The sequence below is a fragment of the Salminus brasiliensis genome, chromosome 20, assembly GCF_030463535.1.
Source record: "Salminus brasiliensis chromosome 20, fSalBra1.hap2, whole genome shotgun sequence".
Lineage (NCBI taxonomy): Eukaryota > Metazoa > Chordata > Actinopteri > Characiformes > Bryconidae > Salminus > Salminus brasiliensis.
This window is the reverse complement of record NC_132897.1, coordinates 16,396,147-16,421,039: the sequence shown is the minus strand read 5'-3', so window position 1 is coordinate 16,421,039 and position 24,893 is coordinate 16,396,147. Positions and strand designations below refer to the sequence as shown.

General features: G+C 42.8%; 1 protein-coding gene across 2 annotated transcripts in view; it reads right to left on the bottom strand.

Moving 5' to 3' along the window:
* pdzd2 (PDZ domain containing 2) overlaps positions 1-24,893 on the bottom strand; it is a 92,781-nt gene that overhangs the window by 56,465 nt on the left and 11,423 nt on the right. The window contains exon 2 of one of the 2 annotated variants that reach the window (XM_072664358.1): positions 19,203-20,100. In XM_072664358.1, the coding sequence (XP_072520459.1) occupies positions 19,203-19,705 (503 nt within the window). In that variant the 5' untranslated portion in view covers positions 19,706-20,100. Of the gene's footprint in view, positions 1-9,477; positions 9,864-19,202; positions 20,101-24,893 lie in introns of those variants that run through there. The other variant, XM_072664359.1, reaches the window with a different exon arrangement.

Here is a 24,893-nt window from a genome sequence, read left to right as displayed (position 1 = left end):
AGACAGGATTCGATTTACATTGGGTCCTGAGGTAATTCTCTTCTTCACAGGGGCTGGATCGACCATGTCTGTTTTTTTCTCCGTCGTCTTCTGAGAAAATTACAAGCTGAATAACCCACTGCTTTTCACTGAACTCTGCGACCTCCTGATCATTTTGAAAAGGCAGATGTCGTCTTGTCTGAAAAAAAGGCGTCTGGTTGTTGAGCGCATCATATTTGGTCTCTGAGTGCATGTATCACAGCTACTTCAGTAGATATGAAAAACTTTCTGAATCGCTAAAGAAAAGCTGGAAAACGAAGACAAACCTGGGTTTATCACTTCACTTGTTTTGCGCTGGAGCAGAACATTCAACCTATCCAGACGAAATCAAACAAACACAAACAGACGTGGCACACCAACCCAACATTTGAGTTTGGCCTAAGACCAGAGCGCACTGAACCCATGAACACTAACAAAGAAAACCTGAATGAATACAAAACACGCTGTGTGAAAAAGGAATAGCTCCATTTTGCTTACTACTCCATCAGCTGATTATCCAAATTTAGTTGCTGACCGAGATCAAATAAACTAGACAAGCCCAGGCTGGTATCCTGACATCACTTTTGTTGACCCGTTCCAACAATGTGAAGCTAGAACTAGCAGCACGCCATCCTAAAGGTTGGTGAACTAGCCTGGAAAGAGTGAGTCTTTATTTCCAAACATGAATTAACGGTCAATCTTCCCACAAGTGGCCAGCCTACCAGAACTCCTCTGAGAGCACTGCATCATTCTGAAATTCACAAATGAACTCAGATTAACACCTATGGAACTGCAAGCTGTACACGCCTCAGATAGGATCAGTTCTCACCACCGCACTATTAGAAATGTGAGCAAGTGTGTGAGATCAGAAGTGTGTGAGATCACAAGAGGAAAACCACTAAAGCCGAAGGCTTATCTTTCCTCTTTTTTATTTAATCTTGTCTTTGCTGGCATAAAGCTAAAACAGCAATCCACCAGAACATTACACAGTAAAACATGGTGGTGGTAGTGTGGGGATGCTTTGTTGCTTCAGTACCTTGAATGGGCAGTTCTTGCTGAAAAGCCACCCAGTGCTGCGGCATTGATGCAATTCTGCAAGGAACAGTAGTCCAGGGTTTTCTCCACAGTGATGTGAAAGAATGATCTGCAGTTATAGGAGGCGTTATAATACGTTTAAAGACAAAGTGCCTACATTTAGAGAAGGAAAGTACAATGCTTTAAGGAAAGTAAGAAAATGGAACTCAAGGTTTCCTCAAGGTCTTAAAGTGACAGATGTCAGTAACATGCCATGTTGCAGTTAGCGAAGCTGATTAGTGTCTAAAATGCAAATAAAAAAACAAAACAAAAAGTAGCACTTGCGTCATTATCCCCGCTGTACCACAATTGTACCAAACTGTGGTGAGTACTGAAAATAAAAATGAGGCTCAGTGAATCATCAGCGCTCTTAAGAATACAGTTTCCCAAGACAACTGAACTAAACAAGAGAAGAAATCACACAGAAAGCAGAGAGTACAGTACAAACATTTAACTCTGCTGGGTTTATTACATGAAACCATATTTCTAACCAATGATATATCATTTACGGGAGCTGAATTGCAACTTTGAGGTAAAATGATTTCTCACAACTAATCATAAAACCTAGCACTGCACGATACTGGGAAAAAAACGTTAATTTCTGCAATATTTAATTGAGCTGTTCCTGACACAGAAACTTTCATCCGAAGGCAATAATCCAACATTACACAATATTAATAATGCCGGCAATGCACTCAATGTAAGCAACTGGAGTAAACTAAATGATATTGAGCATAAAGCTGCACAATATTTGAAAAAAATGACAATGCAATTTATACAGTGCTATTCAAAAATACCGGATTAAGGCACGGTCACTGTGATCAGAGAATCGCTGGTTTGTATCCCTATCACGCCGCTAGCCACCGGCAGCCGGGGCCTCGAGGGAGCGCGATTGGCCTTGCTCTCTCTAGGATGGGTAGATGGCGCTATCCCATGTGTTGGTCTGGCCGTCACTAGTGTCGGGGGTGTTGCATGTGATGGGGGAGGGAGAGAATACGTACAGGCTGGGTAATTGCCGTTCTAAATTGGGGAGAAAATACATTTTTACAAATAAATAAAAATGCAGGAATTTTTACCAGATTTTGCCAGATGTCAAAAGGTCCAATAGGTCTCTGTGTATCCAAAATTTGAGTAAAATAAATGATACTGGGCAGATATGTGGTAGATATGTCATGGAAAATTTTTCTTGTGTAAAAGTTTTCTTATGTGACATTGCACATCTTGCAATGACTATTGTGCATTACATATATTGTGATGACGATGCTGAAACAATACATGGCGCAGCCCTAACAAGGCACATTTAATCTTCTAGTAGATCGGTTACTGAAAATGGGAAACCGTGTAAATTGTAATTTTTATCTGGCAGAAAAAAAGTGGTACAATTTTATTAAATTTGCTCACACTGGAATGGCTATGACAATGTATTGTGCAGCCAAAAAAAACAAAAAAAAACACCCTTTCCAGTTCTTCATTGTGTGCTTTACAAAGGCACAGTTGGCAGAGATGTGACAGAGAAGGTTTTTGTGTATGCCGCATGCTCTCAGGCCTTGGAAAGAGAACATATCTGACTAATGGAGGGCTGCAATACATATTCAAAAGGCTTTTCAGATTTTTTCAGGTTTTTCTATACCTATGACATTACAATTGAGGAAACTTTAACAAAATGCAAAAGCTTGTATGTGTAACAAGGCTGTAATATCCATGGATCTATTCTTATGTAATAATAAATAATTAAAAAAAAGACTGCTCTGAATATGACCTGAATACGTGCTCATGCTCATGCATCTCAAGCCCTCAGTTCACATTCCCAGAGTTCAGATCCTAAGTTCATGGAGAGGAAGAAGCAGCCCGACTTCCTAATGTGCCTTAGGCCTTATTTATTATCTGCATTCAAGACTTGCAGTTTACTTAAATAAACTAACATTTAGGAAGGACCTTTAGATTGCAGCTCACTGCATGCTGCAGGCCAATACCTACTTGGTGTTTCTCAAACAAAAAAATGAGAGAGGTCAAAAGGGAGGCAAGTCTATGGAGCAAGAGTGGAACAAAATCAGCTGACTTGGTGCCAGGGCCCTTATTTATGTCCCAGGACCCATATTTATCAGACGTCTCAGGACCTGATCTATATATTAGCTGGTATGTACAATTTTGTAATGTTGAAGCATTATTTTTTTATTATTTTTATCTGCAAAATTAAATAGTTGCAATGTTAAACATCAGGGGGCCATCTAGAGAAGCTTGCCTAATCAGAACTGTTTATAGTGGTGGTAGCGGGAACCCTTGCCGTGAAAAGCTACATTACACTATAACATTACATTGTTATGTCATGAATGTAAATACGTGATGCTTTACACATGGTTTTACAACTGATTTAAGACAGAATTATGCATATTTCTCCAAATACATACAGGGGTACATACAGGGGGCTATAGGAATAGCCACTTTTAGCATTAGGTTAACATGTCAAAACACTCAGTAAACCTTTACATGGTGAGATCTGATGCTTTGAATAATATTTCTTAAGTATTAATTAAAACAATGTTTAAATAAATAAATAAAACAGCTGAATAAAGCTGAACTGCACTGACTGACTATGACCTTATTCACACTGGACCAGCATGTTTACTCTTAGTGTGAAAGGCCTGGGAACAGTCCAGAGAACTGATCTCTGGTCCTCCTAAAATCGCAAAGCAAGTTGCTGTGCGAGTGGAAGATAAAAGCTTCCAGCATTTTCACATACTTTCCTAAGACTGGAGCAAGGGTACTTTATTAGGCTGCTCCTTTTTTGCAAGTGAAATGCCATGTATCCAAGGAGCACAGTTTTTCCAGACTTAAGCATTCGTATTCAAGGAATACAAGCATCAAAACCTACCATTTTGCACACCTGCATAGAGAAAAGTGAAATTTGGAATTGTGCAATCGATCCACAGCCTGGATGAAATTCTTTCATTATTGTTATTATTATTTATTATTAATCAGAAACTTCCATCTGTTAAAAGCCTTATTTAGGCCCTAGTACTAATCCAAGATCTTGTGTTTTAACTGGGAGGAAGTGATCGATAAGCACCCAGACATTCTAGACCAGCATTTCTTAATCCTGCTTCTCGAGGCCAACTATTCCACATCTCAACACACCTGTTGCAGCTCATGAACCGCTCAACAAATCAGCCGACGAGTTGAATCTGGTGTCCTGAGGCAGGGAATAGTTGAACCTGTACCCAGCAATAATAGGTGCAGGATTATAAATCACTTCCGGAGGCATCGCTGCCTTACTGCTTTGGTTTCAAAGTCTCTCTGGAGGCATGAAGCACTCGTTAGTTCACTTATTAACAGAAATCCATCCACAAAGAGACCAAATAAATGACTTCCAAGAAGGTCGTGGGCATCAGCCGGCCTCCCTGATTCAAAGGAATCCATGTTCAGTGGAATACATTTCCTGATTCATCCATTGAGATTCGGAAAAAGTTGCAGATCTTTACAGATTCTACTGATGTAGGACTGCAGCCGGTAGTAAAGACATTCCAGAGTATGGTGGGGAACTAAAGAAACAACCCCACTCAGCACTCTGCACATGCACAAGTTTACAGAGAGGAAATGGTGCCCGCCGCAAGCCCTCTGCGACCAGACAGAATGTACTCAGATGGAGAACGAGACATCCACCCTCTTCGATTACTAAATGGGCTTTGCATAAACAAGCGCGTGTGCATGTGTGTGAGTGTGTGAGTGTGTGAGTGTGTGCATGATACTCAGGGAGGGTGGGAGCCTGGCTTTCGAAACAGCTGACCAATCCGGTAGCTCCGAAATGCCAGCCAACATAAGGTTCCCATTATCATATCGTGATCTGAATGCAATTAGGTGCCTGCCCGAGTCAGACAGTGTGCTTCAGAGCTGAAGGCTTCTGAGCGTAATTAATTCACAGCCACCCCGAAACAAAAATGCAATTCTGGTCACCTTGCCAAAAAAAGTGTGACCGATGAATAGAAAGATAATCCACAAACATACACGGTCATAACACAAAAGATATGTGTGTACAGAAACACATCTCAAAATTCACGTCAAACCTTAAGGCAGATAAACAGCGACAACAGCAGAAGCCCACTGGTCAGATTCCACCTCGGTCAGCCAGGAACAGAAAGCTGAGGCTGCGGTGGGCACAGAGATGGTAAGGTCAGAACTTGGCACCAACCACGTGAATCCAAGAATCCAACCTGCCTTGTGTCCACAATCCATGCTGATGGAAGTGGTGTAGTGGTGTGGGGGATGTTTTCTTGGCGCACGTTGGGCTCATTAACACCAATCATCGTTGGAATGCCACAGCCTATTTGAGCACTATTGCTGACCAGGTGCATCCCATAATTTCAAAAATGTACACAGCTTCTAACGGCCACTTCCAGGATGATGAAGCACCATGACATGAAGCAAATGTTGTCTCAAACTGGTTTCAAGAACATGACAAGAAGGTCAGAAGGTCAAAGTAGTTCTCATAATCTCACAAATTGCACCACAAGAAACTCAATTTTTGAGCTATGAGGTCCCCAGCCAGTATAATCGCCTGATACCATGTAAAGAAAGCAGACTAATGAAGGATTTTAGGAGATGTAGGTCTTGTTTATGTGAAAAATTACCTTTTATGAAGCGGACTTAATTCACATAGGAAACATATAACTGTGATTTCATTTGTAAAACCTAGTTATGTAATAAAGGTATCAGGCAAAGGTGAAAGTATCTGTCACTGTACACTATGTACAGCGAAATGTGTCCTCAGCATTTGACCCATCTGTGGTAGTGAACACACATACATAACAGTGGGCAGCCAGCTCCAGCGTCCGGAGAGCAGAAAGGGTGAAGAGCCTTGCTCAAGGGTCCAATCGTGTCAGCTGGCCGAGCCAAGGTATCGAACCCACAACCTTGTCATCAATAGTCCGGAGCTGTAATCGCTGAGCCACCACTGCCCCTAGTGAGTTAGTTAGACTATGCAGTGCCGAAAGCGAAGTTGGCCATCATTCAGGAACATGTCATACGGTTCTCACTCTATCATTCAACTTTGCCTGATTTCTTTATTTTGGGACGTCCATACAGAGATCAAGACCCAAAATGCTAAAAGAAAATCAAGTAAACATTCAAGGCGTGAACCGAGCATACATGGAGCTGCGGACCTCAAAAATACAGTGAATCCCAAGAGAAAGCAATTAAGAAAACAAAATAGGGTCAATAGCAAGTCAAGTGCACAACCAGCTCACAAACAAAACATAAACAAGGGGCTGAGACAGCACACTACAGCAGCCTCTCTGCGATTACAGTCACCACAGAGACAGATGGCCTCTCCTCTCTAAACTAGTTAGCGCTGTGGAAAACGAAAACAAAATGGTTGCTCAGGACGTTGACTGCAGTCGCATGACCCCAGCATAACCCTTTTGGTTTAAACAGAACGGAGGACAATCCGTTGATATTGGCTTCTCAAAACCACAAATCCCTTTGGGAAACCCACTAACATCTGGTAATGTTCTACATCACATACATAACACTACACAGATAGTCTTTGCTTTTAATAATCTGCACTAGAACTGCTCAGATCCTATTAGCTGATAAAGTCAGGAGTGAGATGCAACTAAAATCAGACAAAAACAAGGACAATATGGTGGAGCTATTGTTTCTACAGAGGATTAAAAAGGTACATTTTTTCAACATTATATTCACATAGTGGTGATAGGGGTCAGATGCCAACACAAACTCAGCTGTACAGGTGGATGTGTTTACAGAACACGCTGAGAAAGCACTGAAACGGGTTCCATAAAGAATAAATGGCTGCCTTTGTTTAGGAAGAATCATGCAAGCATTTAAATGCTTCTCGGAGCCCTCATGATTCACACTGGCATCAACGGATATCAACAGAATCATATTAGCATCAAATTTGCTTAGATTTGACCAGAATTTCATTAATCATTTTGGGGAATTTTGGAAGTGTAGACTGTCCTGCTCTAAATTCCACTTCCACATTCCAAATAAAAAAAGGACTGAACTTGTTGGGATGTTACTGAAACCAGTTTGAGATGCGCATTATCAGGCTGAAAGTAGTTAGTAGAAGATGGGTAAATTGTGAACAAGAAGAGATGAACATGGCCATCAACAGTACTCAGTAAGCTGTGACATGTGCCCAAAGAACCTGAGCCTGTGCTGAGCCACTGCAGCCTCAGCTTTCTGTTCTTGGCTGACAAAAGTGGGACCAGACATGCTCTTCTGTTGTCGTAAGCCATCCGCCTCAAAGGTCAACATGTTCGGTGAGTGAATGTAAATGAACGTGCACAATTCCCATATCAGTGCATCCCAAGTCACAACCAACGGACCAGCAGGCAGCCCATAGAAGATTGTACCTGAAACCATTCACTTTTAAAAAGGGAGCTTTAAAAATAACAGTTTTTTTGACTCAAATAAAAGAAATACCTCCATCTAAGCACTCCATAAGATATAGACCTACAGGAAAAAAGCAAAGGAGTAAAACACGCAACACAGAAAATACAGTAAATGACGACTCAATTGCAAAGTTATTAACAAGTCAGTCAAGACTGCAAATAGAACGGAATCAGATCTCTCAGGGAACGGCTTGTCCTGTCTTAGAAACTGAGAAATCCGTTTATGTTCATTCACGACTTTGAGCCTGTGACATAGGATTTTCTGCATCGAGTGTAAGCATGGGCAGGACGCCGATACGCCTCTTTGTCTGCTGCTCCACGGGAGCTTATGTGACTCAGAGATAAGTCGATTTATCTTCTCCACTTACTCACTACTCCCTCAGAAATAGAACGCTTCCCATCGCAGAGTAAAACCTGCAACATTCACAGCCCATGAGTTGAGACGTATTCTAATGCGAGCCAGGGAAAAGCTGCTTCGTCGAGATGATGGCATAATATTTAAAATGATGTGCTACGATAAATATTAATCGGCGGAGCCTTTACAGCCTTGAAATAGCACTTACCAACGGCAGACTTGTCGCATGAATTTTCTCCCAAACATCACTTGTCAATGACATAACGTCAGCATTAGGGACCTCACTCACTACACACAGATTCCAGACTGCGGCCAAGACTATTACAGAGGATTAACCTACATTTCATAGAAAGGCAAGCAACAGGTTGCCTTTGTCGGACTTGCATGTCCATTTCTAGAACAAGCGTCACACACTTCATAGCTCAGGTGTCATTCATGTCAATAGACATGCAAAACATACAAATTAAGCTCCAAAACATGAAAGACTGACCAATGACTAGGCCAATATGGGGTTGCATGGACAGCAAGCAAACTAAAAAAGTGCTTTGCATTGGATTGACTGATGAAAAAGGCACATCAATTCTACATGAAAGCAAATTACATATTAAACATGGCACATTGATACTATTGGGTATTGATAACAGGCTGATGTCAGCAGAAAATGCTGGACTGCATGGACTGATGTGCTGATGTGTGTTTCTTTTTGTGGGATAGAAGAGTAAGTAGTTTAAGCATGATAGTCTATTCTTAAATGCTCATACTAAGAGAAGAGTTTCAACTGAAAACAGCTAATACTGCTTTTTAAAGCATGAAACACTCAAGATTTTAATTTCAGTCTTGGTGAAGAGAAAAGATATACTGTGTCATATTGTACACATTACATGGCGTATACAAATAAGTTTAGTAAAGTAAACTCAAAGCACTGTTTAGCATTTCGAGCAATCTATGTGTTTGTCTGGAAATCCCAGAAATGTGTGATATGTGCTGTTCTAGTAACACAGATCCGGAAATGGTACAAAACTGCAAAATGACAAGACATTTCATAATATCGGGATCTATCTAGACTCACAGAGAGCCACTGGACAGGCTTTTACTGTAGACACAATTGCTCACACTTCATTTTAAGAGTCCCATTTAAGCAAATGATCAGTTATCAAAAGCATTAGGGTTCGTCTGAGGGCTTTTTATTGTATTCCCACAATATCCGCGGTTCCATGTGAAACTGCATTGTAGACTTTGTAAACTTGGCTACAGACTTTATTTACAGTGCTGCTAATAGAAATACAAGATACAGGTGAGTTTTTCTAATATGCAAAGGTGATCATGCACCCCTCACCCCTCCATCCTGAAGGGGCAACAGGCTTCTGCTGCAGAAACGTTTGGTCACACTTCATTTTGAGACTCCCATTTTGGTTTTTGGATATTTAGGTGCTGGGTCTGTTTCATATAGCTAACATATAGCTAGCTAGATTTGGCTGAAGTCACCCCCCACACGCACACACACACACTTCAAACGTCCAGCAGTTTTTACACACACTTCACACCCAAAGAAGACGACAAAACAACAAAACCCGCAGCAGCTGAACTCCAGCGCGTACGAGTTTCTAAAAGCTCCTCTACCTCGAGTCCTGCTTCACTTCCACAGCCTCATCTTCTTCACCGGCGCGTCTCCGTCCGCCGTCGCTCCGCTGTCAGCCGCGCGGCGCGTGAGCCTTCAGCGGCCAATCATTTCGGGTCTCGCGGGTTCGAGAACGCGCTCCCGTTCGCAGCGCTCGGCTCGAGCGTCTCTCTGATGGAGGGGAGAAGAGGGAGGGGTGGGGGGGTCTAACGGCGTTAGCGGTCCTGCTACGGACGGGCGCAGTTGTGGGAGTTGTGGAGAGCCAGGCTGCTGGAGGCACACGAGTGGTGGCTTGTCCCTAAAATCGCTTTCGTGCTGTGTTATCGCTGCTCCGTCGAGTTAGCTAGCACTAGCATGTTGGAACTCGAGTTAGCTCAGTGCGCGCGCCCTTATCTGAACTACAAAGTCGGATTGTTGTGCTTGCTCCTCGTCCCGCCCCCTTCCTCCGCCAGTAGGCTGTAGAGTCCCTTAGGAGCGCCTTCTCTGAAGATGATGAAGATGAAGATGATGGTGCACATAATGGAAATCATCTTCTCAGTATTTAGTGATAAACACCCAGAACAGTGAGGTAAGCAAGGGTCCAAAACCAGAGCTAAAGGGCTCAATATCAGCATGTACTGCAGACCAATCTTATACACTTTCTTTCTTTCCTCCCAGCTCTGGGGATAGAAGTTCAAGATGCAGGTATAATAATAATAATAATAATAATAATAATAATAATGTAATGCTGATAATGCATTAAAATTTACACTGATGGCATTTCTTCTCAGACGCTCTTATCCCGAGCGACTTCCAGGAGTTAAATATAGCTTAGAAAAATATTCCTAGCTAGTGTGAACAGCCCCCACAGCCCAATGATGACCCCCTTAAGATCTATTTGACCACAGTGGTGGCTCAGCGGTTAGAGCTATTATTTTTATTATTATTATTATTATTATTATTATTATTATTGATAACAGGGTTGTGGGTTCGATTCCCGGGCTCGGCAAGCTGCCACTGTTGGGCCCTTGAGCAAGGCCCTTTACCCTCTCTGCTCCCCAGGTGCTGGAGTTGGCTGCCCACCGCTCTGGGTGTGTGTGTACTCACTGGCCCTAGTCCACTAGTGTGTGTGTGTGTGTGTGTGTGTGAGTGTGTGTTCACTACCACAGATGGGTTAAATGCGGAGGGCACATTTCGCTGTGCAGTGTACACTGTACAGTGACAAATATGTGCACCTTTAGTTACAAACGATGCACAGCACTCAACCGATAGGTACAAGCACCACGCTGTGCCTGAATGTCGGAGGCATCGGAGTAAGACGTTGAACTGCAATCACAAGCTTTAACAACTGGCCGTCAAGATCAGTGATCAGCACTGAATGAAGTGCTCTTGAAAGCGATGGGCTGTTCTGGCAAACAGACATAATGTTCTAGGACCTAAAACCTTTTCTCACATGAGCTCTTTGAGGCATCGCCAACACAGATCACAGATGTCCCGTGACCACCACTGTGGAAAATCTAACACACTCTGAATGGCTCGTGGGATTCCTGCCTGAACCATCAGCTTATACTGACCAGTGTTTCCCAACCCCTCCTTCACTGCTTTCTCCGTAATTCATCATTGGCTGCATCAGGTGTATTAAAGCTGGAGATAACCACGCTGCGGTGCTGGCTAATGGTTTTTCAGCATGACATAACAACAGGATACAGCAGAAAACAGTGGATATTGAATCAGCAGTAGTAGCTCTGGATTATCTACTGTGTGTCTGTATTGCAACACACCCAGAGAAAGCCTTCCTATGTTGCCATCTATCTCTCAAATGTCTGTATTGCAGATTCAGCTAGTTGTTTTTCAGAGACCACCTGGCTCCACGTTAAACATCTTCCATGTTGTTCCATGGAAAAGGAAACAGCTACGCAAAGCCGTCTCAGGGTTTGTTGAGAGAGGTTTCCTTAAACTTGTGTGTGCAGCTGGACTGGTGAGAAACAAGGCTAGGGTAGGCTCAGCACAGCAGTGGGTGAAAGGTAGACACTTAGTAGCTCTTTAGATAATTCACCAGGAATGTCTTGCGCTCCCCATTTTTCTTTCCTGGCTTGATCACAGCAAAACTAATCTCCGCATGAACAGAAGGAAAGATCCTTAAGCATCTTTTACTGCTTGAGGGAGACGAGTCTCCACTAGGATGAATAAATTATACCAACAAACAAATATCACAACTGTCTTAACTCTCCACTGATATAACTTCCATGAGCAGCACCTGACTTTCCACGGCTGGCTGTTCTCCTGCCAATGTCTCTTTTCATTGCAGAGGACATCCGGTGGCTGCCGGCTGGTCTGGGCACACATTCTTCACATAACTCTGCAGAGTTTTGTGGAGGAAATGTCCTGAATACACTAACATCATTCACTACCCGTCCCCTACAGTCCGCACAGTTCGAGAATGATCTGGATGGACTGGATCAGCGCTGAAATCTGGTGATATTTGGCTTTTCACTCATTAGATCAGTAATGAAACAATGGCTGTGAGGTTCAAGTGCAGGGCGTTAAAACGTATGAATGTCAAAAATGTCATTATAGCGAGAGCAGAGTAGGACTTGCAGCCCTTTACATACATTTGTGGTATATATAATATATATTATATAAAGCCGGGTTAGCTTGGAGCTATTTGTTATTTTAAGTAAGCTTTGTTTAGCTGACAAATAAAAAATTACAAATAAATAAATAAATAAATAACATGGTTTCCCTTTTTTCACCCTTTATAACTTTAGTTTTTGAAGAATATATTATATATATTATTAGTCTGATAGGAGTCTGTTAGGAACAAGTACGATGTAATGTTCAGTTGGCAGCATCACAGTACGACACGTATAGTGGCACATTTGGAGTGTCCTGAAATGCGATAAAGTATATAAATCATATATTAATCAATTTTAACCTCTTAGTTATTGATTATCTTTAACACACCTCTTTGTAGTTACATTTATTTCAAGTTGCCATTTTATGAAATCAGCAACCAGCGTATAGACTGATGGGATGACTACCAAGTTTCATAGTCTGTCAACAGGAGCACTGTGCACATTTACTTTAGGCCTTCCTCAAGAGGACAGTATTGCAACATACACTGACCTGCCATATGACTGGCTTTCGGGGTGAGGGGTGGGGGGTTTCCAGTATGCAGTGGTCAGTACCAACCACAAATGGTCAGTGAACCGGTGACAGAGTCATGGCTGCCCATGGCTCACTGATATGACTAACGGAGGCCTGGCCTTGCAACTTGCAATTATTTATGATATAGTTGTAATCTATCTATCTCTCTCTCTCTCTATATATATATATATATATATATATATATATATATATATGCTGTTACATGTTGATGCCTGATATCACAGGACGCCTTCAGATGCCTCGTGGTGATTTTAATGTTATGGCTGATGAGAGGATGTTGATAATGCTTTTGTCTTGCTGCCATCTAGTGGGCAAAAATCACAAACTGATACTGACTGCCAGTTCTTGCCCAATTTAGCGTGTAATATGACAAATAATACCAAGATAATGGGGTCCATTGCAAAAAGTATAACAATCAGGTTATATAATAATTTATAAACATCACATCTAAACTATGAAAATTAGCTCTTTAATGCACGTCCTTCACCCCATGTCCTTATTTAGACCGCATGGAAGAACGGCTAACCCAATTTCACTCTCGTGACTTGAAATAAACAACTGATCTTTTGACTGAAGGCTAGAAATAGAATTTCAAAGGCACAAAGGTGTCTGAAACACACTTGGCTCTCTGTGTTTGACCAGACAGGCTGCAACGGAAATTAGAAAAGTGTGACTTACAATTTTGGGAGGTCACAAATACCACAAAGCATTTAACTGGGCAGAACCTCATATCGACAATCCTTTTCCAGGTTCTGTTACCACTTGACAACTCCAGCACTCACTCTTCACAACAAAGCAAAAGTGCTCATTGTTTGCGGTCACCGCATAGCCAAACATGACAGAATTTAACGGGGCTGGGGGTGCTTTTGGCATCCAGACGGCAAGACGGGGATATCCGGATTGCCCTGACTTAATCGCCCATCCATCTGTGCCATGGGAGCTTTGTGTGGTTCTGCTTATTCCCTTGCTGTACTGTACAAACTGTATATGTCTGCATATTAGAGCCACTTCAGCATGAGATTTGTTCATTAGGAAACAAACACTCGTGAATGGTTACTGTAGCAACACCACTAAACCGGTTGACTGTATGGAGCTCCTCGTGCTCCTCACATTTGAGTGTTTTACTTGCTCAAACACACCCATGTCAACTCAGGAAGGGCTCGTTAATTTGCTGATTTGTTGGTTCGACTGTGTTTGCAGTGGTCACTGGTACTGGGGGGGGTCCACAGCAATATAACACACCTGTTTAAACACTGTGGTCAATTGTCAAATTGGTTATAATATGACCGTTACAAGTGAAAGTTATAATCAGCTTCAGTTCTTCAACTTTATTATCATACTTTTCATACTTTTCCATGATGGTTCAAACCAGTGGTCAGTAGCCCTGCTCCTGATGTTGTACTAGCCTGTAGACTTCAGCACCACCTGATCCAGCGAATTACTGCCCTGAGAATGTTTAAAAAAAGGTTGGAGGTGAAAATCCTATAGGAAGGTACATGGTGTTGGTGAACAAGACCTTGTTTACACCCAGAATTATATCTGAATAAGGCCAAGTCATATAAGAATGCAAGTGTAAACGCACCCAAGACGCATTTAGATCCAAATCCGATCGCTCAGACCACTTCAGGAGGTGGGCAGAGACGCGTTTAGATCCCACACAGCGATCAGATTTCAGTCTGACTTAATGACAAATGCAAATGCATGTGGCTAAAATCTTATAAATATAGAATCCAGATACTAATTACATATAGTATGTAATGTATGTACGTAATACATACACATACTGGCACAGAAAATGTGAATCTGCGGTTATATGGGTTCGCAAACATTTGCCTGCTTTTGTCCAGTTTGTGCTTCTTTTGCTTTACTCTAAATAAAGCAATATTAAATTACATTTATTAATAAATGAATTGGCGATTCTTAATTCAGTCAGTAGAAATTCAGCCTTACTGTTCTATCAATTTGGTTCACACAGACCTACAGCCCACTAAATCACTCACAGCTAAAGATTTCATAAACCCTTTTACTACATCTCTGTAAACCAATTTTTAACACTGATCTTGAAGTGAGATCAACCTTTCACAGTTACACACATCATCCCGTTGTCCCGCATTTGAAGAAACGTCCAACCTCCACTGTGGGAACATCTCCCTGATCTCCTAACATAGAGAAGTCATGGCTGCTTTCTCTCTAAGCCATGGGAAAAGTGCAAACTCAGACGTCACTAATGCCAGAGAAACTATGGCAGGCTTTGCTCATGTTCATCCAAGTGGCAAAGATGCTAACCACTGTGAGCTGGCTCGTGGAAGTAGGACGCAAAGGGGAACGGTATCGGAGTTCAAAGCAAATACAGCCTACAAGTGCTAACTCAAATAGGGGCTTTGATCTTTAACACTGATGGAGAATCGTCGGTTTCGGCAGCCACAGTACGGTACCCAAGGAGCCTCTTGGGGGATACGGTTAGAGCCAATTTGTGATACGTTCATAGTGGTGGTTGGGGGACGGATGAATGGACGGATGGTATGATGGGAGTAAATCACTGCATTTGGCACAGTATAGGTCTATAAAAACAAAGTCTGACAGTAAATGTGCGACCAACAAATGAAGATTCATTGTACTCGCTGTAGAACCGCTCGCTTCTTTTCACCTTGGTTCGAAGCGGTTTCCTGTCAGATATTTGTGGTTGACTTTAAACTACATCCAAGGTCTCTGGAAAATTTTTCACAACTCCTAAATGAGCAGCAGGCTGCTCAAAATACGGTTGACCTATGGGCTGTGCAGTTAAGGTGTAGGTTGAAATTCCTTGGTGATTTCGCTGAATCTTGCCATTCAGTTTAGAGGAAAAAGGCACCATGTATCATTGCTGCTCTCGTAAAGCTTACTCTCTCACTGACCACGTGGAGAACACTTTGCATTGGCTGCTTGGAGAACTGCCACTGAGCTATTTTCCATGCTCTCCACAGACAGATGCTGAGCCAGGCTGTAAAATCAGAGCATAAAAAGTAAAAGAAAAATTCAGAGGGCCCAAAATTACAAGAAGACACATTAAAACTAGGAGAGTTTTTTTGTGGCAAGTTCTTTTCAGGCCCAGAGTTTTGTATTGAAACTATTAACATGAAAAGCACTTGATGAAAAATAAAATCGTCATTGGCTGTCTCTTTTCTTTTTTGGTATTTGAACGCTTTACAACCTTGCCTTTGGCAAAGGGGCCTCCACACCAAGGCCCACTTGTGCCAGACCATCTATGGGAACGAGCTAGAATGCTAGCTAGCTACCCATTAGACTTCAACTAAGCCTGAGGGAGCAGTGAAGGCAGGAATGGACAAAGTATTCATGTCTGGTGCTGTAGAGTTTGTTCCTGGTCCAGTTCCATATTTTTCAAGCCCTTGAGAGCCAATATGACAAATGAGACGAGAGAACAGTGGTTGGCAAAAACAAACCGATTCCATGTGGTCTTTAAAGCTGGACCTCCTTAGACCAGGTCCATTTTTGTCCAGTTCCGAAGCTGGTTGCCCATCACCACATCCTGATCTGATATGGGATGAGGTAACTAGGCAGTAGTAGCTCATTCTGCAGTAGCTTTGCGAGCAGCCTCACCTGTAAAGTTACCCAAAGCTGCGCATTTGACATGTACTAAATCTACTGTGACTCTGGCAAACTTAAAGAACCCTGCTTTCGAAGATTGGGCTTCCGAAGACATATGAGTATGCTGATGTTTTAATGCTGGTGAAGAGATGACCTGCTTTGCTGAGCCAATCTGCCTTAATTAACATAACACAATATATATATTGCTACTTTTTAAGGCTTTTTAGAGCTCACCAGTGTACACACCCCCTGACAGGCACATATAATGTTTACATATGACAGCATGTTTTTAAGGCTTTGCTCTAGCAGACTGCCCTCACGTTCATATCTGCTTCCACCTTGAGCGAAGTGGCACTGCATGGAAGGTTCTTATTCTCAGTAAAGTTCAGCTGGATGTATTCCAACAGTTCGCGGATAGCGGCCTTGTTCTCATCATTTGTCTTAAAGGCTGCATTTGCACTTCTCTCAACACAAGTAAACAGCTGTCTTCTGTATTTCTGTCTAAATGTGATAAAAATGTGAACCCAATTAAACAATAATGCAAGCTCATGACGTTTTTAAATTTATAAAAAAAAATATCCAAAATTAAATATGTCAGAAAAGGTATGCAACCCTCGAAGAGTTCATTTCAGTCAAGAGGATGGAAGTCAGGTGTGAGTGTAGTAGGAGATATACAGGAGATATCCATATTTTACAAGCCTAAAAAAAGGTTGCTAAAAGATTTCTGAAAATGCTTGGCCTCCACGCAAGGAGTGGACATCCAGCAGAAACCTCAGCAATGTTCATGAGTCTACCGTCTAACACTGAACAAGACACTGAACGCTGAACAGTGTGCATGATGGCACGGTAGCAAGGAGGAAACCACTACTCTCCCAAAAAAAACACTGCATGTCTGAAGTTTGCTCAAGACCACGTAGATAAGCCAGAGGCCTATTGGAACAATGTTTTTGGACAGATGCATCTGAAAAATATTCTGTATAAATAAGAAATACATTTTTGGTATAAATGAAAAGTGTTACATTTGGCAAAAACCAAGCACTATATTCCAACCAGCAAATCTCTACAAAAGAATATAGTCCAGGTATCAGTCTGTGAACTAAAGATTAAACGTAAATGGGTCATGCAGCAGCACAGTGGCCCTAAGCACAAACGTGATATGTCCAAATGTTTGTGGACATCCCGCTACTTCAAGTTGCACCCATTTCTGACACACATGTGCAAATGCACACATACAGCTGGTCTAGTCCTCGTAGAGAGGTACTGCCAATAGAACAGGACTCTCCTGAGCAGATAAACGTGAACCTTTTGGCAGGCATGGGCTACAAGGGTATGACGGGACCCCAGCATTGAGCTGTGGAGCAGTGGAACTGTGTTTTCTGCAATGATGGTGGTGCGTTCTCCAATACTTTTGGGATGAGGGTGGGGTTGAGGTCATCCAACATCTTGACCTCACTAACACAGTCCTCATCACAGAATGCACTCAAGTCCTTAAAGCAATGCTCCACAATTTAGTAGAAAGCCTTCCCTGGACAGTAGAGACAATTCATCCATTTTTCAATACCCTTGACTGGCCTACCAACATCACTCAAGCATTTCTGTTTCTAGGTTTCACCACCTTAAACCTTCACATTTCATCACACACAAGTTTATGCACAAATACAACGTAGAACATTTGTAAGGGTTCGCAAACTTTCTAGCAGTGCTATACTTTGTTCCCCACTAGCAAGCAACTGTGCTGTTTTCTTTGCATCCCATGTGCTTTGAGTATCTGTTCCCAAACACAGTCACTGTGTTGTGTCTCTCTCTCACGCTCTCAATCGCTCTCTCTCTCTCTCTTTCAGAGATATCTTGCCAGAAGCAGCCTTCCTTCCACTTGAGAAAATGATACACTCGTGAGGACAACTATATTTTTTGGTCAAAAGCTTGCACCACTCCCAGGAACCTCCTCCCTCGGTTCATACGGACAACAAGTCCAGTTTGGGCTGCAGTGGGGGCAGAATCTGTGCCTCCTCAGCAAAACTTCCTATTGTTAATCAGCTAGGCAGACACTGCCTAATTACAGAGTGTAACTGCTAGAGGCAAAGTAAGCTACACACTAAAAGGCAACTGCTTTCATATTGGTTATATAAGATATACTGTGATAGGACACTGCAGTTTATATATGCTGGCTGCTGGATCCGTTAGTGGCTATTTTACTGTTGCTGTGGGTATCTCACTGGCCGTGGAGGAGCCAATTAGACAAGCATTAAATGAGTAGAGCGGTCTGAATGCCAGTTTGGAATCTATTTGCCAGTTCCCATGAGCTTGTAGTTTTTCCACTGCCCCATGATTTGGCTACAGTGGGATCTGATGAGAGAAACGCTAGAAGGAAATCAGTTTAGAATTGTATTCCAAGCACAAGGATTTCTGACTAGACAATCAATAACAACTCTGCCGGTGTGTGAGAGCACATTGCATTTTTTCCAATTTCATTTCACATGTTTTTGGGGTTTTTAAGTAACAGATTTTCCACTGATTCCATTGGCTAGACAAGGGTAGGAAAAAAGCATAGCACACAGTCTGTCATTACATCATCCATTACCACCAGATGAACAGTGATTAATATGCTGATTTATTCCTTTTTGTTTGATTAGAGAAAAAAAGGATCATTTTGAGGTCAGACAGGGTCGGATAGTCGGTTTGCATGACTGATATGTGTCAACAATGGGAAGTATGAACATTAGCAGTGAGAGAAGCAAGTCTCTGTGTCCTTGGCTGCAAAGGGATGTATTATCCATCTATTTACAACATTTGGTCAGCATATGACCAGAGCAGAAACTTTTTAGTGCGAGTGCCATACTAGTGAACATGAAAAGCAGTGTCTGTTATGTCTTAATATGGCTTCCATACATGCCAGTGTATTAATTGCATTGTTTCAAATATTCAACAACAGTAACACAGCACAGCTGGACCGAAACATCAGGTCAGCCATCTTTGTATGTTCACAGCTTCTTACCTGGCTCCAGTGACATCCACACCCACCATCAGCTGCCCATTGAGCGACAGCAGTTCGTCCCGCAGCTTAATGTCTCCACAGCGTGCTGCCGGGCTTTTTTTCTTCACCTCAGTCACCCAGATGCACCCTACGTCCAACACCGGGCCCTTATCACCCTTCCTGCGCCTCCGTCTCCCCTTCTTCTTCCCCTCCGGATCCCCAAAAATAGGGATGTTTCCGAAGCTGAGGCCGAACTCTTGCCCATCTCCTTCGGCCTTGCTCTGACAGACTGCCCTCACTTCCGCATCCACTTCGTCCTTGAGTGAAGTGCCATTGCACGGAAGGCTCTCGCACTCAGCAAAGTTCAGCTGGATATACTCCACCAGCTTGCGGATAGCGGCCTGGCACAGGGCATTACTGTCCGTGTTCTTATCAAACTCATTCTCCTGGTCCCTGGTGTGAGCACTCAGCCAGCTCTCCAGCAGGGGCAAGTGGCTTAGCGCATTCTCTTGGGTGATTGGCATCCTAGCTGCTGGTGCTGGGCCTGCTCAGGCCTACCCTGCATGGTGGGCCAAGGTTCTACCCCCTGACTCTGTGGGGCAGACTCAGATATGGAAAAGCTGGCTTGCTTGCATTCCAGCCAGGTTCGCCAAAAAGGCGTCGCACTCCTCGAACTTCAGACCTCCAGTCCCGACATCCTCTGAGGTTACACTTGGCCTACATTGGGCCATGATGTTATCCAGAAAAACAAAGGCAGCTGGGAAGATGGTGGGGCGGGCTTTTTACACAATGAGAGGTAACCAGAGAATCTGTGCTATTAGCCAGTCTGCTTGGTTCATTCCAAATTCAATTTCCAGAGGAAAAGCAGAAAATACTGGAACGCTGCAAATGGCGGGCTTTGGTCCTCTCTCCCAGGCACCTACAAAGCAAATGATTTGAGTGATATTAGAACACATTGAAAGATGCAACATAATCAGACATGTATTGTCTGTCCTAGAATGGCTTATTCAGCTTGACTGTATAACCTGACAATAAATGCACGGAAGCTGCAACACAAATAGGCAGGCAGGCAGGCATTTAGCTTACACACAGGAAGATGAATTCCTAATCAGACAGGCATTCACATTGCTAAATGTCTTATTCAGCTTGACTGCATAGATGTTAACCTGACAACAAATGGTCAAACCACTGGCCAGATGTTACTATGGTGCAGCTCATTTTTAGCCCAACAGACTCGCAAACCACATTTCTGACATATTTAAGTATACACTCTTGGCTACAACCACAATCAAATTGCTACTCTGGGTTTGGTCTCGAAATAACGCACAACTTGTGGTGATCGCAAGCTACGTATACACATGCGTGCTTCGCCAAGGAGTAGATGTTTTTATTCGCCGCGTGTGTTCATGGAATCTTAACCGGTTAAAGTATTTGGAAGTGTTTAATACAGAATAATAGTACAGTTACTATTAAAATAGGACACTTATTTACCAACATTCAGCCATTTAACAGTGTAAATAAACATTCTGTCCCAGTGACACAGAGGGTTTGTGGACCACAGACTCACCCCTTTAGATAGGACTTGCCTTTAATAGGATTAGCACCGGCCCCTGCCTCCTGTCATTTAAAAACACAATGACCCCCACCCCATATAAAGTCCCCTGATGTTACACTTGGCCTACATAGTTCAATCCCGGTGCAGCCCGCATTGATGGATTTGTTAAAGCCATTTATTGCTGTAGAAGCCCTTCTCTCACCATAAGCCCACATTCAGTAGCTCATACTGTATTCAATATACACAATACACTTAAAAGCAAGCCAAATGCATAAAAACAACACATGTACGGATGCAAGCGGGGGCAAAATGTGCCTTTAATTCACCATGTGAGACACAGGAGCGTAACATTCTCTCCAGTCTTGGACATTAGAGAGTTTGCAAACACCCAGAGGCTAATGGCATTAAAGGAAGCCTTTTTAGCCATGCTCTTCATCCCACCTCCTCAAAAAAAGCTGGCATGTTCTTTTTTTCTTCTTCTTCACTGAACTGACCCACATAAAGAGCCCAAGAACAAAGATTAAGAGCTGAGGAGGACACTTTTGCAGGGTGCTAGTCATTAAATACACATTGCAAAAATGAAATGTCTGCTCAGTATTATCCTCAGCTAATCAGCTTGTTCTCTTAAAATGGGACTGTGATGAAAAAGAAGTGAATTAAATGACCCTTTGGAAGCATAAGCGTCAAGGACCTCTGCTAAGGACATTAACAACTGCTTTTTAGACTGACAAAAAACAGTGATGCAGCTTTTTTTCCTGCATACGGATTACATTTCAAGCAAAAAAATCATTTCCTGTTGCCTTTTCATTCAGCTCCAAACACTGAGGTAATGGAAGTTAAAAATAAAACTCGTGCCATGGCCTCAGACCGAGTTTCAAAGAGGACCTCAAATCCAATACGCACGACTCCAACAATGGCTGCTCCGAAAGCATTTGTCACACTGCGAGGGTGGTCTTTCAGAATCACTTTGCTTTTTCCATTAGGGTTAAGTCGAATGTTCTTGCCATTTGCTAGAGCTTTGCAGTGCACGCCGTTGCTCCTCTCCCTCGCTTCTCGTAGATCTCTAGAAAGCTTTCTAAAAGTGAGGCCTACTTTGAAAATCAATGCTGTGGTTAGAAAGCAGACTGACAAATAATAAACTTGGATGCCAACTGTGGGAGCAAGAGTTTACTTTGAGTTTTCTAAAGCAGGCCTCTCGAAACCCCCGCTAATCACAGAGCTCGCCATCCGATGAGCTTTGCGGAGGCCCAACCCCCCCCTTCCTTCACCACCCTATGGGGTTCGGCCCTTGAGTCAACTTGTCACCACTACATAATCTACAGCTTGTCATTATGGGTTGGCTCGAGCTCTCATTTCATCTCCCTTTTGATCTGACATGTGTAGTTTTTCATTAGATAAGTAATAGGCTTCATTGTTACCAACGCTGCTGAAGTACCTAAATAGACACAATACTTCGAGCTATTCGTAGTGCAGAACAGGACGTTAGATAACGAGGAGCAAAAAGGTGTGAATGTGGCCTAGTTCATACATTCCATTGAGAGGTCACCAACAAAATAGTTACAAGTAAATCATGGCTTCGTTTCAAATACAAAACTGGATCAGGAACTAGTAGCACTGAAGAAATCTAAAACGTAGGCCTGTCTATTTGTGATCTGAAAGGGCAGGTTGAGGGAAATTGCTCCGGATACATCCACAATAGTATTTGCGAGTAGGAAGTAAAAGGAGTCAAGTGCTCCAGAGCTTTGTTGACCTAGTATTACATTTATGTCAGTATGCCGAGGATAATGGGGGCAACCAAGTTAGGTCAGAGGAAAGCCCCAATTGCTTGCCGCTAATGCTAGGAGTGCAGATGGCTCTGGCACGGACTAAGGGCAATCTGCTCAAAGGGAACGGACTGCTAATCCTGCCGTGCACAGTGGGGTAGTGGGGGGAAGCCCCAGGATTCCCTACACTCCAGGACAGTGGGAAGGTGGAAGGGCGGTGGCAGAATTGCCTCAGGTTAAAACACCGGCATTACTCACTGGGGTCTGTTAGGGGGTCGGTTAGTTCATCGGGCCGCTGCTAGTTCAGAATTTTACGAAATGTCATAGAATTGTAATTACAAAAAACTCTTCATTTGAAGTGGACCCAGTCTTCTTTAACAAATGAAAGCCATGTTGAGATCCACAGAAAGTACGCCACAGTACGTCACGTGGCGTAGATTTTTTTTTGCAACAAACAATCAAATGCTAAAACCTAGTTACCTCAGCTAATGTAACTATCCTAGCCCTGTACATCCTTCAGCTCAACGTTAAAGAATTCTAATGCATATGGCAAACTGGCTTTTGGTGTTTTGGACCTCAAAACCTCCATAGTTGGTGCAACCAAGTCATTCCTCTACATGTGAAGTGGTGCAGAAAATCAGAACTGTGTGCTAGAATCAGAACAAATTGCACAGTGATCCATGATGATCCATAGCTTGAGCTTGCTGTGTCACTCGAGGGTGGCAATGACACTGTGATTGAATATCCTCACAGTAACGGGTACAGCATAGAATAGTGTATATACAGTATACGTATAAGTATATGGTATAGTATATTTGGGTATAGTAACAGTACATCTGTTTTAATACGCAATATTCTGAATCTTTTTGGGTTTTTAAAGCTGCAGAGTAACTTTAGGTCATCAGATTAGGGCAGAACAGTCTATTATGTTTAATGTCAGTTTCAGGAGATGCTATGGTTGGTGTTTTTTTTATTTGCAGTGTAACTGTTTCACCCACATTTCATTTAATTATTGTATTTGTCCCAGCTACTGGATAGTCTACAGTGCTATTACAGTGCAAATTAAGCATAACGTAAGGTTAAATTAGCTATGTGGAAAAGAGCCAGATAATGTTACTTGCATGCATGAGGTTGTAAAATCTTTAACCTTGTCATTTGATTAAAAAAAAAAACAACAACAAAAGCTCAACATGCTAACGGTCCTAAGTCTGACATTAAAACAGCTCTCTCTACAAGACCTATGAAGCTGCCCTGTGGTATCTGGCACCAAGACATTACAGCAGATGCTTTGACTCTTGTCAGTTGCGAATGAATCTGAAGCAGATCTGTGGCACAAGTACCCAGCCAGCCAAGTGATATAAAGGAAAACAGACCTTTTTCTGTTGCCGAAAGGTCCAGGTTAAGCACTTGTGTGTTGATTTTGATGGTGAACAAGAGTTAGCATGAGAAGTATAACTGCTCAGCAAGGGACACACGGCACTGTGCATTGTCAGGTAACCTCCCATGTCCATCAGTAGACCCTATATCAGTTCCACCCAGACGGGACAGCCTTCACTGCCCTCATACGTCGATGAGCCTTGGCCTGCTCAACACCCGGTTCTTAACCGTCACCCGCCACAGCTGATCAGGAGAACCCAAGGAAGCTTTGCCAACCCAGTCGTCATGTGGCCATAACAATCTGGAGCTCTACAAATGTGTTCATGGTCTTCGCGTCTGACCTTTAATCCTGCATTCAAACAAAGTGACTACTATGGGGATTTTCACTGTTATTTGCTATTTGCTTGCTATGAGAGTTTCTAATGTTTTGGGTCATTGTGTATTATTAAATATTATTATAGCCAATTAAAATATAATCCTTAAGTGAATTCTCACAAGCCCGATTAAAAACATGCTGAGCATACAGGACCCACTAGAGCAAGTGTGATTAGGCAGCAGACGACAGATCTGTATGGCATGCAGGATATCCGACTGGGTCGAGTGCTGCTGTCTGCTTAGTTAAGGAGTGTGTTTGCCACCCTTTGTTTCCCCCTCTCCAGTGGCCTACACCCTCCTCCCTCCTCCAGGGGGGCCATATGGCCAAAGATTACTAACCCCCCCCCCCGTTTCATTTCACCCTAAATGCCACATGGCATGGCATGCTACCACCGCACATCACACAGATCCCTCTCCTCTTTCTGAGAAGCCCGTTACACACTTCAGCGGAGAATAGAAGAGTTAATGGACCGCCGCACAAGAGCCGGCAAAAAAAAAAGTTACATGGTTACGAAACACTTGAGTACATCAAAGCTGGCAGCTTAGCGAATAAGCCTCGTATGAGCCACGGCTCATCTACCGAGAATGAGAGAGGACAGTTAAATGGATATAGAGTACATTAAAGAGGGTGTGATATAAGCA